This window comes from Amphiprion ocellaris, chromosome 7 (assembly GCF_022539595.1).
Source record: "Amphiprion ocellaris isolate individual 3 ecotype Okinawa chromosome 7, ASM2253959v1, whole genome shotgun sequence".
In the NCBI taxonomy this organism is placed as follows: Eukaryota; Metazoa; Chordata; class Actinopteri; family Pomacentridae; genus Amphiprion; species Amphiprion ocellaris.
The window spans coordinates 33,472,843-33,488,693 of record NC_072772.1 but is presented as its reverse complement, the minus strand read 5'-3'; the positions used below and the strand labels follow the sequence as shown (position 1 = coordinate 33,488,693).

The window sequence follows — 15,851 nt, the reverse complement described above, 5'->3', positions numbered from 1 at the left end:
AAAAAATATATACGAGGTACAGTGTCTGGACCTCGTTTTACAGGTACCCATTAAAAACAGATAAAAACCAAGGGGGATGATGATACATTAGACTCAGCAGAATTAACCCGCGCTGCTCATTTAGCTCTCTGTCCTACATAAATTATTGGAGGGGAACATAACAACCAATCCTTAAAAAGAAATACCTGTAAAATTCTTAGCAGAAGACCGCACCCAGGGAAAAAATACACCCAGCCTGCGTCGCCTGAAGCCATGTGATGACTGTAAAAATGGAACACTTGAAGGATTTAAATTATGCTAAATGGCTTAATGGCCGACGCATAAATTACGAGCCAGCAATAATGAGAAATAATTTGGCTTTCCAGCTAATTTGCAGATTGAAATGAGTTTAAAAACAAAGAAAATCTAAATTTTAAAGCTGACGACGACGGAGAAATGCAGATGAAGAATCAAAATACATCAGGACATACTGTGGGACAAAATTCTGCAACAAATAATCAGAGAAATTTAAGAAAGAATCCAAAAATCAACAGTGATTGTATTTAAAAACGCATCCATTGTGTCGTTCTGGTGGCGTCATCATTCGGCGCCCATTTAGCGGGACCGTCGCGCCGTTTGAAAGATCTACATCTGTAGCTCCACAAAACGCCGTTTTATACCTTAGTTCTCGGTTTTAGAGCGGATTGAAATGATCGATATGATCGAGAAAGAGGACCCGGTCATCAGCGAAGAGGAAGCGGCGCAGTACGACCGCCAGATCCGCCTGTGGGGGCTGGATGCGCAGAAGAGGTCAGTTAGCTTCGTTAGCTTTCACGGCTAACCGGTGCAGCGGAAGCTTTAAATTGTTGCACTCTTTCTGCACCGGCTTTGACCAAAACGCCAGATTTAAGACAGTTTTTCTCAATTTGCAGACGGTTGTAATTCAATAGTTTAGTCTTGCCTTCATCTGCCTAGGCAGTTTGTCTCACATTGATTGAGAATATCAATAAATTCCTTTGTAAAAAGCCGGAATGTTTTTATTATTCATCCAGATGGTCGGAACAAAAACAGCCTTAATCATTGTTGTCTTAATCTAGAATTAATTGAAAGAGGTCATTGCTGAAGAAGCCTAGTTTCCATAACTAAACAGAGAAATGGAATAATTGATTTAACAGACATGCTTTTTAGTTTAAATGGAAAAAACTGCTCTTGCATTGCTGCATTTACATGGAAAATTTACGGAAAATCTTAAATTGTGATGTTTTTTCAGACTGATATTGTGACTTTATTTGATTTGTGATATAAAATTTTTGACTCTGCTTTCTGTTTAGTATTTGCTGATTTAAAACATGTAAGATACCACAACAAACTGTCACTCTCAAACACAAGGAAGGTGATATACTTTATAAAATCACTGATATGACAGTTTAAATCCTGGGTTTAGCGTGCTGCTTAACATATAGTCGTGTGATTTGCTAATTGAAGTCCCTCACATTGGTTGTTTGTTTTTCTTGTGAATGCTCTTTAAGAAACATTTTTAACATTTCTTTTTTTCCACCAAGAAAATGTTCAAATCTTTCCCCAAAATGTTGAAAATGTGGACATCAGAAGTTTCACTGTGAAAATATATTTTTTTACCCACATTTTCAAACTTTAAAACGGGTCAATTTGACCCTGAGGACGACACGAGGGTTAAGATCAAACTCTGTTCTTATTGCTGCTTGTAATAGTGGCCAATTTGGGCCGACCTGAATGTTGTTGATGAACGTGTCACTCTACGTTTATGCAACATCTCTGCTGCACGCTTTACCAAGACCAACCATCCACGTATTCATTCCTCTTTATTATAAGAATGCCATTCAGTCTGCAATTTGTCTGCATTTCAGGTTGCGAGGATCCCGTGTGCTCCTAGCAGGTGTCGGTGGTCTCGGGGCTGAAGTGGCCAAGAACTTGATCCTGGCTGGAGTTAAAGGGCTCACTTTGCTGGATCATGAACAGGTACACATGCTGATAAAAGAAACACGAACAAACAGGCTCAGATGCCCTTTTTCTTGTTGTCGTCATAGTGCGCTGTAGCCTGCAGGGAGACTTTTCTAGTCCTAGGAATCCTAGGACCGTTTTATGGTTTTTATGGTTTTATGCTTTTCTTAGTTTTGTGTTTTTATGGGTTTTATGGTTGTATAGTAATCAAAAATTGCATTGTTTTATTATTCTGTCTGGAAAGCACTTTGGTCTTCTTCTATGTTGTTGGAAAGTGCTCTACAAATAAATTTTTGATTGATTGATTGGCTTTCAAAATCTGGAAGTCTTAGTTTTTAGCTGTAAATTAAACAGCTGTCTTATGAAGGTATATTATTATTGAATACTGCCAAATATTACACATAACCCCATATATTCATAACCAATTAAATAATTAAACTGTAGAAAGCTTTATTTAACCCTTGTGTCATCCTGCAGGTCAAAATTGACCAGTTTTAAAGTTTGAAAATGTGGAAAAATATATATATTTTCACAGTGAAACTTCTGATGTCCACATTTTCAAAATTTTTGGGAAATCTTTGAACATTTTTTGGTGGAAAAAAAAGAAATGTTAAAAATGTTTCTTAAGAACATTCACAAAAAAAATTGACCAAAATCCAGCGAATTTCGCTAAATTTTTGGATTTTTTTCAGACAAGGAAACAATATTTTTTGGTGTCTGTAAATGAGGACAACAGGAGGGTTAAAATCTTTAGACTTGCAGTTCTGCATATGTCCACTAGATGACTCTAGTTGCAAAGTAATCGTTTCTGTTAAAGCTTGTTTGTTTTTGTTTTTTAACCCTTTGATGCACAACATGGGTCACTTTTGACCCATGTTGTGCATCAACGGGTTAAATTACATTTAAATAAACAAACTATATATATATATATATATATATATATATACATATCATATCATATCATATCAATCATATATATATATATATATATATATATATATATATATATATATATATATATATATATATATATATATATATATATATATATAAATTTAAAAAAAAAATATATATATATATATTTTTTTTTTTTTAAAGTTACTTTTTTGGCCTTTTTGCCATATAGGACAGTGGAGAGAGAGAGAGACAGGAAACATGGGTAGAAGAGTGGGGGAATAACATGCAGTAGGATTCAAACCCATGACTGCTGCTTTGAGGACTATAGAGCCTGTTTCTGGGTCGCCTGCTCATCCAGCTGAGCTAGCCTAGCACCCACATTGCACTTCGCACTAACAGAAACATAATTCTGTCTTCCTGTTGATTTAAAGTAAGAGTCTATGGAAGCTTTGCTGTCCTCATCCTGCTATGAATCTCCTGCTTGTCTACCTGTCAGGTGTCGGAGGACTCGTGTCGAGCTCAGTTCCTGGTTCCGGTGACGGCTCAGGGTCAGAATCGGGCCCAGGCCTCTCTGGAGCGAGCACAGAACCTCAACCCGATGGTGGAGGTGCATGCTGACCCAGGCAGGATTGAAGACAAACCAGACGACTTCTTTCTGCAGTTCGATGCGGTAAGTAAAAACGTTTTGTTTTTTTCAAGACAGTTACATGTAGACTGAATAATTGGAAGACAGCTGTATTATAAAGCAAGACAGCAAAAAATGAGTGGACATCGGAGAGCTCGACTGAAATATTTGACTTAAAAGTTCACCACATCTGTTATTTCTTCAAGTCTGATGTAGCTCCTCACATACCTGTTGTAGCTCTAAATGTAGATCACACCAGGTCACTTGGAGGTTTAACCCAGATCAATATAAGTGACTGTACAGTTCCTCTCTGACGTCTCAGACTCGTCTGAGCGCTCAGTCTTGTGTCACTCAGGTTAACCACAAGATGTCACTCGTAGCCCTTATTACGTATGATATCTTGTTTTGTTCCCACCAGCTTTAAAAGTGATTTTTATAAAGTGCTTCTGCAGCTTTGGCAGCAGCTGGGCTTCATTCTTTGTCAGTAATGCTGGTTACGTTTTGACTGAATGTATTTCTTTCAAGAGCTTTTCATATCAGACTTTTATTTGCAGAATGAGATTGGTTGCTGGTCTAACCCTCCTGTTGTCCTCATTTACGGGCACCAAAAAATATTGTTTCCTTGTCTGAAAAAAATCCAAAAATTCAGCAAAAAAAATCACACAAGTGACCAGTATGATCCAATTTATCATGTGACTGAGGTTTCATATTTAGGCCAGATACACTACCGTTCAGAAGTTTGGGGTCACATAGAAATGTCCTTATTCTTGAAATTAAAACAGTTTGTTCAATGAAGATAACATTAAATGAATGATAAATCCAGTGTAGACATTGTTAATGTGGTAAATGACTATTGTAGCTGGAAACAGCTGATTTTTAATGGAATATCTCCATAGGGGTACAGAGGAACATTTCCAGCAACCATCACTCCTGTGTTCTAATGCTACATTGTGTTAGCTAATGGTGCTGAAAGGCTCATTGATGATTAGAAAACCCTTGTGCAGTTATGTTAGCACATGAATAAAAGTGTGAGTTTTCATGTAAAACATGGAATTGTCTGGGTGACCCCAAACTTTTGAACGGTCCTGTATTTACTCTTGAGCTTGTTCCATTCACTAAAGCTCCAAAAAGAAGCAAGTCCTAGAGAGTTGTGGTCATTTCTGACACATTTGAGGACACTGGATTTAAAACTGAAACCAAATAACTACTACAAAGCATTAAACTTTTTCAATTTTTAAAGGTTAAAGTTTAGGAAATTTCTCTTTATCACTGTGTAAGCTCTAAACGTAGATGGTTGTGTAGAAAAACAGCTTGGATTCCTTCACTGTTGACCCCCTTAAAGCCTTTAGTGTCACTATTTAGTGTCAGTTCTTATGTGGTGGAGCGTTGAGCCACCATGCTGAGAAGACAAAACTCAGTCTCTGGTTGTTGGACCTTTGTTTTTTTTATAAAATTGTGTCAGGAATGTTAATATTTGACCTCCATATTTGATAGCGTGACAGTCCAAGGTAAAGATTTTCATTCCCAGTAGGCTGAATTTGCTTCCTACATGATGACATAATTGGTATCATTTATTACAGCAAACGATATTGTTATAATAATGTTAATAAACCATTAAATGGGTTTAGATTTGGCAGCAATTGAGCCATTGTGTTCCTTAGATAACACGATAAAAGCCGCTCTCATGGTTCATTTCTACAGGCAGCTGTGCACACAGGCTGGATCTCAGTTTTATCACCGCTGACAGCAAGAATGTATTTGAACACCATCAGAAGAATAACAGAGATTTTTTCCCTCCTGTTGTGTCTGAATTGTCGGCAGTCTTCCTCCCTCTGGGGGTGCTAAGTGAGGGTCGGGAGGAGGGGGGAAGACGAGGCGAGGACGGGATGAGATGGATGTTAGTAGGACAGATTGAGGCAGGACGAGAGGTTTGGAGGAAAGAAGGTGGAACAATTTTAATAAAAAAACAAAAACAAACTGGGAAGCAGAAGGGGGAGTCTGTGTCGTCACTTTTATCTGCTTCCACTGATGTATCTGAGTGTGGCTCAGCAGGAAGATGGAGGCTGATTAAAGTGGAGCAGTTGGAGTGTGGTCGCAGTTTTCTTCTGAGAGGCCTAATTACTGAGGGATGAATACAATAGAAAACACACACTGTCCATCTGTGTGCTCGCCGAGTGCCGCTGATGCTGTTTACAATCCAGACACTGGAAGTACAGAGCGTCGAGACTGCCGAGCAAATATGCGGCTTCCTCTCTAATTCTTACAGAGCGTGTTAACGCTGATTTTGCATCCTTTCTCTGTGAAATTCAATATTTATGACCAAATAAGAAACAATCAGATGCTAACAAATGTTTAAAAAGTCAGTCATTGGAATGGACTGAGAGTCAGAAACCCAACTGCATTGGTGTGATTTGATTAGATTTAATTTATAATGGCGTCTCCATGGCATCATAGACAGATATGCCATTAGCTGTCGATAGAAAACACCTTTCCAGTGGTTCGCGAGTAAGAGAAACACAAACATGCCTGATTTGAAATAACTTGTTTTGGTCTAATTTGTTTGTTTTGGTCTAATTTGTGAACAGAGCTGGACTCCTAGTGAGATTTGCATCAAGAAAGTAGCCTTTTCTCGCCAACATCGGTCTTATCTGCGAGTTTTGGGTGTTCTGGGTCAGTTGGATAAGCTCGGCCCAACCCACCAGTCACAGAGACACCAGCCCACCCATGATTTCACCCGAGGACACGGTGTCCCAGGGTTGGTCTCGGCCCTGTTTGGTCATGACCTCGGGAAGGTGAAGTGTGAGGTGTGTCTCCATCAGTTTGGCAACTCCTGCTCAGTTTCTTTATCACTCTACGAAATGACTGAAAGTTTCTGATGTTTTTGTAAAGCGACCGCAGCCAGTTTTCCCTCCCTCAGGGAATAAATGCAAGACAACGGTATCTTTTGATGTTTTCTGTTAGTACAAGCAGTTTTAGTGTTACGCTTAATGGCAGTGAAAACGACTGAATAATGGCACAAAAACAAACAGCATGGGTGGAAAAGGAGGAGAAACTGCCAAAAGAGTGGGAGTTCAGTTTCATAGAATGTCATCCTCAGAGGTTAATGATGCAAAAAATGTGCACAAACAAACTGTCTTTCGACAGCAACATCCATTTTTTGTGCATATTCCCAGAACCATAAAGATGAGATTTTTCTTTTTTTTAAGGCAAAAGTAGCTTTTGTGTTAGGCTCTAAAACACTATTTGCGTCACAAAAATGCTGATAACTACCGTAAGTTACAGATGCTCCAAATGTGAACTGACGGATAAAAATGTGGCTTGAAATGTTTCCTTGGACCCCCATAAAACTCCTTCAAATGATGGAAAAACTTGTGTAACTATGCAATGGTTTATCTCATGATCCCTGAAGTAAATGCAGATGGAAGTCAGATGAAGAATCAGTCGAAAAGGTTGAAGTTTAATCAGAAATTTCAACGTTTTACGATGCAAGTCAGTGCATTTATAACATGATGGTTAGTTTAAACAGTTTAAAAGGTTCAGCTGCTGTTGCTTGGAAGCATTTTTAGTGGCCAATAGTGGCAATTAAACCAACAACTCTTTGATTAATCAGAATCAGAAATCAGTCCTGGTACCTGAAACTTGCAATACTCACGAAAAGTTAGGGTTAGTAGGTAATATAAAATCTAAAGACCTAATAATTACACTGCCAGTCAAAAGTTTGGACACACCTTCTCATTTAATCTCTATTTTCATGACTATTTATACTGTAGATTCTCACTGAAGGCATCAAAACTATGAATGAACACATATAGAATTATGTAGTCAGCAAAAAAGTGTGAAATAAGTCATTTCAGATTCTTCAAAATAGCCACCCTTTGCTTTGATTACTGCTTTGCTCACTCTTGGCATTCTCTGGATGAGCTTCATGAGGTAGAACCTGAAATGGTTCTCCAACAGTCTTGAAGGAGTTCCCAGAGATGTTGAGCACTTGTTGGTCCTTTTGCCTTCACTCTGTGGTCCATCTCATCCCAAACCATCTGGATTGGGTTTAGGTCAGGTGACTGTGGAGGCCAGGTCATCTGACCTAAGCAGCACTCCATCACTCTCCTTCTTGGTCAGATAGTCCGTCCACAGCCTGGAGGTGTGTTTGGGATCATTGTCCTGTTGAAAAATAAATGATGGTCCAACTAAACGCAAACCCGATAGGATGTCATGTTGCTGTAGGATGCTGTGGTAGCCCTGCTGGTTCAGTGTGTCTTAATTTTGAATAAATCCCCAACAGTGTCACCAGCAAAGCACCCCCACACCATCACACCTCCTCCTCCATGCTTCATGGTGGGAACCATCATGTAGAGACCATCCGTTCACCTTCACGGCTGGTGGAACCAAAGATCTCAGATTTAGAGTCATCAGACCAAAGCACGGACTTCCACTGGTCTAATGTCTATTCCTGGTGTTTCTGGGCCCAAACTAATCTCTTCTGCTTGTTGCTTTTCCTTAGTAGTGGTTTCTTAGCAGCAGTTTGACCATAAAGGCCTGATTGGTTCAGTCTCCTCTGAACAGTTGATGTAGAGATGTGTCTGCTACTAGAACTCTGTGTGGCATTTATCTGGGTTCTAATCTGAGCTGCTGTTAACTTCCAATTTCTGAGGCTGGAGACTCGGATGAACTTCTCCTCAGCAGCAGAGGAGACTCTTGGTCTTCCTTTCCCTGAGGAGGTCCTCATGTGAGCCAGCTTCGTTGTAGCACTTGATGGTTTTTGAGACTGCATTTGGGGATACATTCAAAGTTTTTTCCAGACTGACTGACCTTCAGCTCTTATAGTAATGATGGACTGTCTTTTGTCTTTACTTAGCTGATTGGTTCTTGCCATAATATGGATTCTAACAGTTTTCAAATAGGGCTGATGACTCTGTACCAACTTGACTTCTGCACAACACAACTGATGGTCCCAATCCCATTGAGAAGGCAATAAATTCCACAAATGAACCTTGACAAGGAACACCTGTGAAGTGAAAACTATTTCAGGTTCTACCTCATGGAGCTCATCCAGAGAATAACAAGAGTGTGCAAAGCAGTAATCAAAGCAAAGGGTGGCTACTTTGAAGAATCTAAAATATAAAACATGTTTAGGGTTATTTCACAATTGTTTGTTTGCTCCATAATTCCATATATCTTGCTTCATAGTTTTGATGTCTTCAGTATGCATCTACGATGTAGAAAGTAGTAAAACATTAAGAAAAAAACACTGAATAAGAAGGTGTGTCCAAACTTTTGACTGGTAGTGTATAACAATCTAAAAACATCTAGATACTCCTACAGGCAGCTTCTCTAATCAGCCCTTTGTATTGTGTTTTTCCTCCCTCAGGTTTGTCTGACAGGCTGCTCCAGAGACCTGATGGTTCGGGTCGACCAGCTCTGCTCCAAACACAACATCAAGGTCTTCTGCGGAGACGTCCACGGTTACTACGGTTACATGTTCTGCAACCTCGGACCGGAGCACAACTATGTGGAGTAAGTGTAGGCGGGAGTTTGAAGAATGTGTCTAACCTCAGTTTGCCTCTGTGACAGTCGCACGGTGTGGGTTGAGTGTTTAAAGTTGGGTGATGATGGGAAAAAAAACTAACTTTGATGCCTGAAAGTGCTTTAAGGAAGCATATGAGTTGTTTTAATAGTCTAATAGGTTCAATAACTTGTGTGCCTGAATGTTACTGAATCTTAAATCTGACTTTAAATCCCAATGGGTTTATTGCCTCTTAATAAAAAACTAATCATTCAGTGTTAGTATTGAAAATATTTACTCTTTGTTCTCCAAGTCTGCTCTGATTGTTTCTCTTTCTTTTGCTATAATATCTAATTACAGATATTACTTTACTAAAAATGAAGTTTTGTGCAAATGTTTCGTGCTCGCTCAACAAAAAGCTAAAGATTTGTAAAATTCTCTTTATTTTTTCAGTTTTTTACAAAGGTGTATAGTTTTTATATGAGGTTTCATTGTGTTTAATAACACATTTTTCTCTTCATTCTGTCTTTTTTAGGGAGAAACCTAAAGTAGTGAAGCCGCCCGCTGATTCCAACGACGGTCCAGAAGCCAAGAAAGCCAAAATCGACCCCAACGAGACCACCATGGTGAAGAAGGTAGAGACGAAGAGCATCTTTCACAGCTGATTTATATTCAAGGATGTACACCTAGACAGCTGGATTTGTCATGTTTTTTTCAAAGAGGTAGCAGGTACTCAACTAATAATGTAAAATATTAAAATCTTGAAAACATTACCTAAAATGGAAAAACAGTTGGGGTCATTTTTAAGGTTTGATTCTTGTATTTTCCTCCTTAAAAGCCAAAAATGTAATGCAAACTGTCTTCTGTGGTGATTTTGTTGTTTCATCCAGACGTAGAACAATTGATTATCTGCCTAATAAATCCTGTAAAATATGTAGTTTAGTTGAATTTGTCTCAGGTGTCTTTTGGCATTTCTGCTCACAAATCCAAATAATCTGCTCACCTTGTTGAAATTGCTTGACATTACTTCATATTTGCCCTGAAAAAGATTGAAAAATGAATAAATGCGGCACTTATTCACTCCTAATTTACACTACTCTTTCTTATTTTAATTTCAAACCACTTAGACGACCAGTTTCTGCACGCTGAAGGAGGCTCTGGAGGTCGATTGGACCAGTGAGAAGGCCAAAGCTGGTCTGAAGAGAACACCGGTGGACTACTTCCTGCTTCACGGTACCCGAAAACATTATTACTACATAGAGCCACATATTAAATACAGAAACTTTAGCAGTCAGAGGTTGTCCGTGTGAAAATTAGACTTTTTTCTTGTCACTTATTCATCTAAATTATTTTCTGTAAATGTAGTTTTTAAATGATGGTCAGAATACTTCAGTATTTTCAGAGTTTTTGCATGGTTTGAGTTCTGCTAACTGCTGTTTTATTCTCTTAAGTCAGTGACGTTAAAATATAATAAGGGCAAAACCAATAAATTGTGAAGATGATCAGGAGTTGCAAACATTAGAAATTGAGTTTTCTTGTGTATAAAAAGCCTTTAACCCTCGTGTCGTCCTGTGGGTCAAAATTGACCCTTTACAGTTTGAAAATGTGGGAAAAAAAAAATATTTTCACAGTGAAACTTTTGATATCCACATTTTCAACATTTTTGGGAAATCTTTGAACATTTTTTGGTGGAAAAAAAAGTTAGAAATGTTTCTTAACAACATTCACAAAAAATCAACCAAAATCCAGCGAATTTCGATGGATTTTGGTTGATTTTTATGTGAATGTTCTTAAACTATTAGAAGTTTTACTGATACATATGGAATCACTTTAGATATTTTTAGGATTTTTTTGGAAGATTTTTACTCATTTTTTGAAAATATTTACAAGATTTTTTTTTTTTAAATAAAACTTTTAGGGGAAACTTTTACGGAATTATTGGAATTTTCTTCCTGAAGGTTTTGCAAATTTTCAGCAATTTGGGGATTTTTTTTTCTGAATTTTTGGATTTTTTTCAGACAAGGAAACAATATTTTTTGATGCTCATAAATGAGGACAACAGGAGGGTTAAATTGTAGTTTTGATAATTGTTTAGTTCCATTTGTGTGATATTTTTGAACTGGCAACAGGCAAAACAGTCGTTACAGTTGGTTGTTTTAATGCTAACACAAGACGTCTGCTGACGTTTCTGTGGAAGACACGAGACACAAACAAAATTTCCATACAGAGAATTTTTGAAATGTCACAAAGAATCCCGAAAAGTCCAAAAAAAGGTATAGAAAATGGAAACTGAAAACGCGTAGGCTACTATAGCGAGACTGAAACAAAAAACCATGAACATGCAAAAATGACAGTTCCATTTTAACCGATACGCGTGGAAAATCATGTTTGTTAAATGTAGATGTCGGTGGGGTTTTAAAAAGAAAATAAACAACCTTAGGAAGAAAAACAAATCTACTTTAGCTTTAGTAAAATTTGATTAGCCTTTGGTGGACTACAGAACATACAAGATAAAAGTGCATCTCAAATGATTAGAACATTGTGAAAAAGGTTAATATTTTCCATTAATTATTGAAAAAAATGAAATTTAATGTGTAAAAATGAACATACCTTATACCTATAAATGCTTTTCTGATTGATCTTAGTAAATATTCTATTATTTCAAGATATAGAATTTCTGATTTTAATGAGCTATAGGCCATAATTATCAAAATTAAATTTTAAAAAAGGGCTTGAAATATATGAATTTACATGTAATAAATCCAGAATAAATTACATTTCTAATTTCTTAAATAACTGTGAATACTTATAGTATTTTCACAGAAAAATACCTGAATAATTTCCACCACATGAGTGGTAACTGGTAAAATTTTGTAATTTTTTTTTTTTAAATTTTAAATAGATTTTGTAATATTTGATTAACTGTTGGTCTACTGCAGAACATACAAGATAAAAATGCATCTCAAATGATTAGAACATTGTGAAAAAGGTTAATATTTTGAAAAAATGCACATTTAATGTATAAAAATGAACATACCTTTTAGAGGTTGGATATTTCTGTGTTGTGAATGTTTTTTTGATTGATCTTAGGAAATATTCCAATATTTTAAGATGTAGAATTTCTGGTTTTAATGAGCTATAGGCCATAATCATCAACATTAAAATTAAACAAAAGGCTTGAAATATATACCCTTACTTGTAATAAATCCAGAATAAATTACATTTCCAGTTTCTTAAATAACTGATGGTAATTTTTAGAGTATTTTCACAGAGAAATAATTGCACGTGCATAATTTCCGTCATATGATTGGTAACCAACAGCCCAAACAGGCGTCTTGACCCTTGAAGTGAATGGTACCTTCCTGTTTTTCAGGCTATTTTTGAGTGTGATTTGACCTTTTCTGATGTTGTTATCCTCCCTCCTGTCACCTGCACCATCCCTGCTCGCTGCACGCTAGTTTCCATCACAGGCTGTCCATGACCAGTCATGTGCACTGAGCGTAGAACAGCCCGACATCTCCACCACACCACACCACACCACACCAGGCAGGAAATAACCAGAGACCTACTAATGGGTGCAAATCTGCTCTGTGCACAAATGCAGGGATTCAAGGCTTCTGCAGGGCTTTAAAAAGCATTAATAGTCATTAAGTTGATTTTGCCAAAGTTAAAACCTTAAATGGCATTAAAAAAATCATTAAATTTGATTCTCAGTGGCATTAAAAAAATTTTCTGCAGTTTTCAAGAAAAATATTTGACTATAATATATAATTGTAGACTGCAATTCGTCAGATATGTGCATCTGCATAAACATGCCGAAGCTTTGCAATAATTGTTCCAGCCGGTCGGGTACAATTGCCAAAAACTGCATGTTTTTAAGGTGGCCGACGGGCTGGACCAGGTGGAGAACTGGGAAATGGGGAAACGCAAATTCCAGCAAAATGGCTAGAAAACATGGATTTCAGAGAATGACTACAGCCTGTGGGTGGTCAGGGGTGGTTATTGGATTCAGAAATGGTGAAATGTAGGGACAGTTTTCATATAAAAATCATCTTTTACAAAAAAACAAACCGGTGTAATTTGTTCAGTTCACGGTCGTGGCATTAAAATTTTTACAGTACAGCATTAAAATGCCATTAAAAAGCATTAAATTTGACTGGCTGATTTCTGCAGAAACCCTGTGATTGGAAAAGCAGCAATACATGCAAAACACACAATTCTCACACTAAATATGTTGCCTTTTATCCCAGGCCTGGCAAAGAAATTCTGCCATGAAGAAGGTTCCTCTTCTAAAATATAACTCTAATTTTAAATCAGAATAAACAGAGCACATCTTACTGAAAATTATCTCCCTTACATCTTTGTATACCAGACAGTAAAAAATAAAATCAACCTCATTCTCGGCTTCACCTAAATCACACAGCAGTCTATTCTTCTCTGTTTTGCCTAAACTATACTTCACATAAGGTTCCACGCTGTATCTGTCCTTTACAAGACAATAAGTTCGTAATTGTGTTTTCTACCAAATATCAACAGACCAACATATTACTCTTCATCTCCTGAATATCACAGAATAACCTGTTATGAAAATTAAATGAGTTCTTCAAAAGAAATGAAGATTTTAGCTCATTAGCCCAGGGGTGACCATTGGAGATGCCCCAATTAAATGTCTTTTTTGTGATTCTCTGATTGGACATCTTCACCAGTCTGTTCCAAAGGCGAAGCATTGGGCATTTATGTCTGACATTACGAGGTTCCCCTCCCATATCTCCAGTAATGACCAAAACTGAAGTAAATTTACACAAAGTAAACACCAGGGACCCACCACAGGGATCTCACTGTTTGCTTAAATTATATTTCACATGTGGTTCCATACTGTATCTGTCCTTTATAAGAGAATAAGTTCATAATTTTGGTTCATTGTCATTATACGCAGTGTACAGTGACATTCCGGATGACTTTCTTCCTTTTAAACATGCAAAACAAATTAGTTAAAACAGCTACATAGTGGAGTAAAAGGTGTGAATAGAAATCTTTACACAAAAATGTGCAAGTGGTACATAACTATAACAAAAGAACAGAGGATTGCAGAAGTGATAGAGGACGTACGAGTTTAATCAACTATCTTCATTAACTCACATGTGGCCTTTGGCTCTTTTGCCCTCTTAATAACAATAGTGTTTAAAAATTACATCAAATTTCTAATATTCCTCAGTGATCGAGATTTCTTCACAAAATATTTTCAAAAAAAGATAATTCAGTTTTTTTAAAAATGTGAACTAATGGGAGTTTGAATGGAAACTCATGTTTACCAAATTGATTTCTGATGTAGTGACTTTGTACCTGTGAAGGAAAAATGACTCTTTCCCCTTTCTAAGGTCGTAGTGGGCTTTAGACACTCTGCAGGAGATTAGATCTAGTTTATTCTGACGTGACTAAGCAGACTAGTTGCCTTCATGTTGGTCTGTAATCTAAATCTGACCTTCTCCCAACTACAATATAAACCCAAAGATCAGAGAGAATCCTCAGAACTGATGCTTGCATGAACTGCTGCTCTGTTGGTGTCACTTCTCCTGATATCAGTGAACATTATTCTCAACCTAAGTCGTCTGCAGTGTGTCTCTCTGTGCTTAATGCTAAAAAACGGCAAGATTATATGAATGGTGATCATTTTAAATTAATAACATCTGAGAATCTCGTGTTTTTTATTTAAGAATTTTTTTCTAAATTTGCAAACACACCAAAATAACTTTCACATACAGGGAAAATGTGTGCTATTAGCATGTACAAACTTTATAGAAAGCTAAATATCAACTTAATTTACATACAAATGTAAATAATGTATTGAATAATCCAATCCAACTTTATTTATACAGGACTTTATAAACCACCACAGTGCTGTACATCCAGAACAAGGCAAATAAAATCAGAAATACACAATAAAAGCACAAAAACAAATAAAATCTGAAATGCACAATAAAAGATCTAAAACAAATAAAATCAGAAATACACAATAAAAGCCCTAAAAACAAATAAAATCAGAAATACGCAATAAAAGCACTGAAAACAAAATCAGAAATACACAATAAAAGCACTAAAAACAAAATCAGAAATACACAATAAAAGCACTAAAAACAAAATCAGAAATACACAATAAAAGCACTAAAAACAAATAAAATCAGAAATACACAATAAAAGCACTAAAACAAATAAAATCAGAAATACACAATAAAAGCACTAAAAACAAAATCAGAAATACACAATAAAAGCACTAAGAACAAATAAAATCAGAAATACACAATAAAAGCACAAAAAACAAATAGCATCAGAAATACGCAATAAAAGCACTAAAAACAAACAAAATCAGAAATACGCAATAAAAGCACTAAAAACAAATAAAATCAGAAATACGCAATAAATGCACTAAAAACAAATAAAATCAGAAATACACAATAAAAGCACTAAAAACAAATAAAATCAAAAATACACAATAAAAGCACTGAAAACAAATAAAAAGATAAAGTTAAATCTTAAATCATATCTAGAAGTCTGTCACAAAAATGCGCATCAATGCAATCATGCTGAACATATTGGTTTTAAATTTTCACCTTGATGCACAGCTTGTATGTTTTTTCATTAATTTATAAATCTGAAGGCTCTTTTTCCCACAAATTGAATAGGGAATAGAAGTTAAAGTTTCTCTGCAGATTCTAATTCTCTTCAAGGTGAACAAGCCTTGAAAAACAACAGAAACTTGAACCTGAAGATACCTGAAGTTCTCTCAGGCAGGTTAGGAGCTCTCATGAGACACATTTCATCATTGATTTGAAGATGATTTAAATGTCAGCCTCGACCAAGAGAGGTCAG

General features: G+C 36.5%; 1 protein-coding gene across 2 annotated transcripts in view; it reads left to right on the top strand.

The window, feature by feature from the left end:
* Nucleotides 1-280: 280 nt before the first annotated feature.
* The window catches only part of sae1 (SUMO1 activating enzyme subunit 1), a 46,623-nt gene continuing 31,052 nt past the window's right edge, over nt 281-15,851 (top strand). Inside the window, exons 1-6 of one of the 2 annotated variants that reach the window (XM_055012291.1) lie at nt 281-789; nt 1,866-1,977; nt 3,353-3,526; nt 8,850-8,995; nt 9,520-9,619; nt 10,112-10,217. In XM_055012291.1, the coding sequence (XP_054868266.1) occupies nt 689-789; nt 1,866-1,977; nt 3,353-3,526; nt 8,850-8,995; nt 9,520-9,619; nt 10,112-10,217 (739 nt within the window). In that variant the 5' untranslated portion in view covers nt 281-688. The remainder of the gene's footprint in view (nt 790-1,865; nt 1,978-3,352; nt 3,527-8,849; nt 8,996-9,519; nt 9,620-10,111; nt 10,218-15,851) is intronic. The other variant, XM_023288401.3, reaches the window with a different exon arrangement.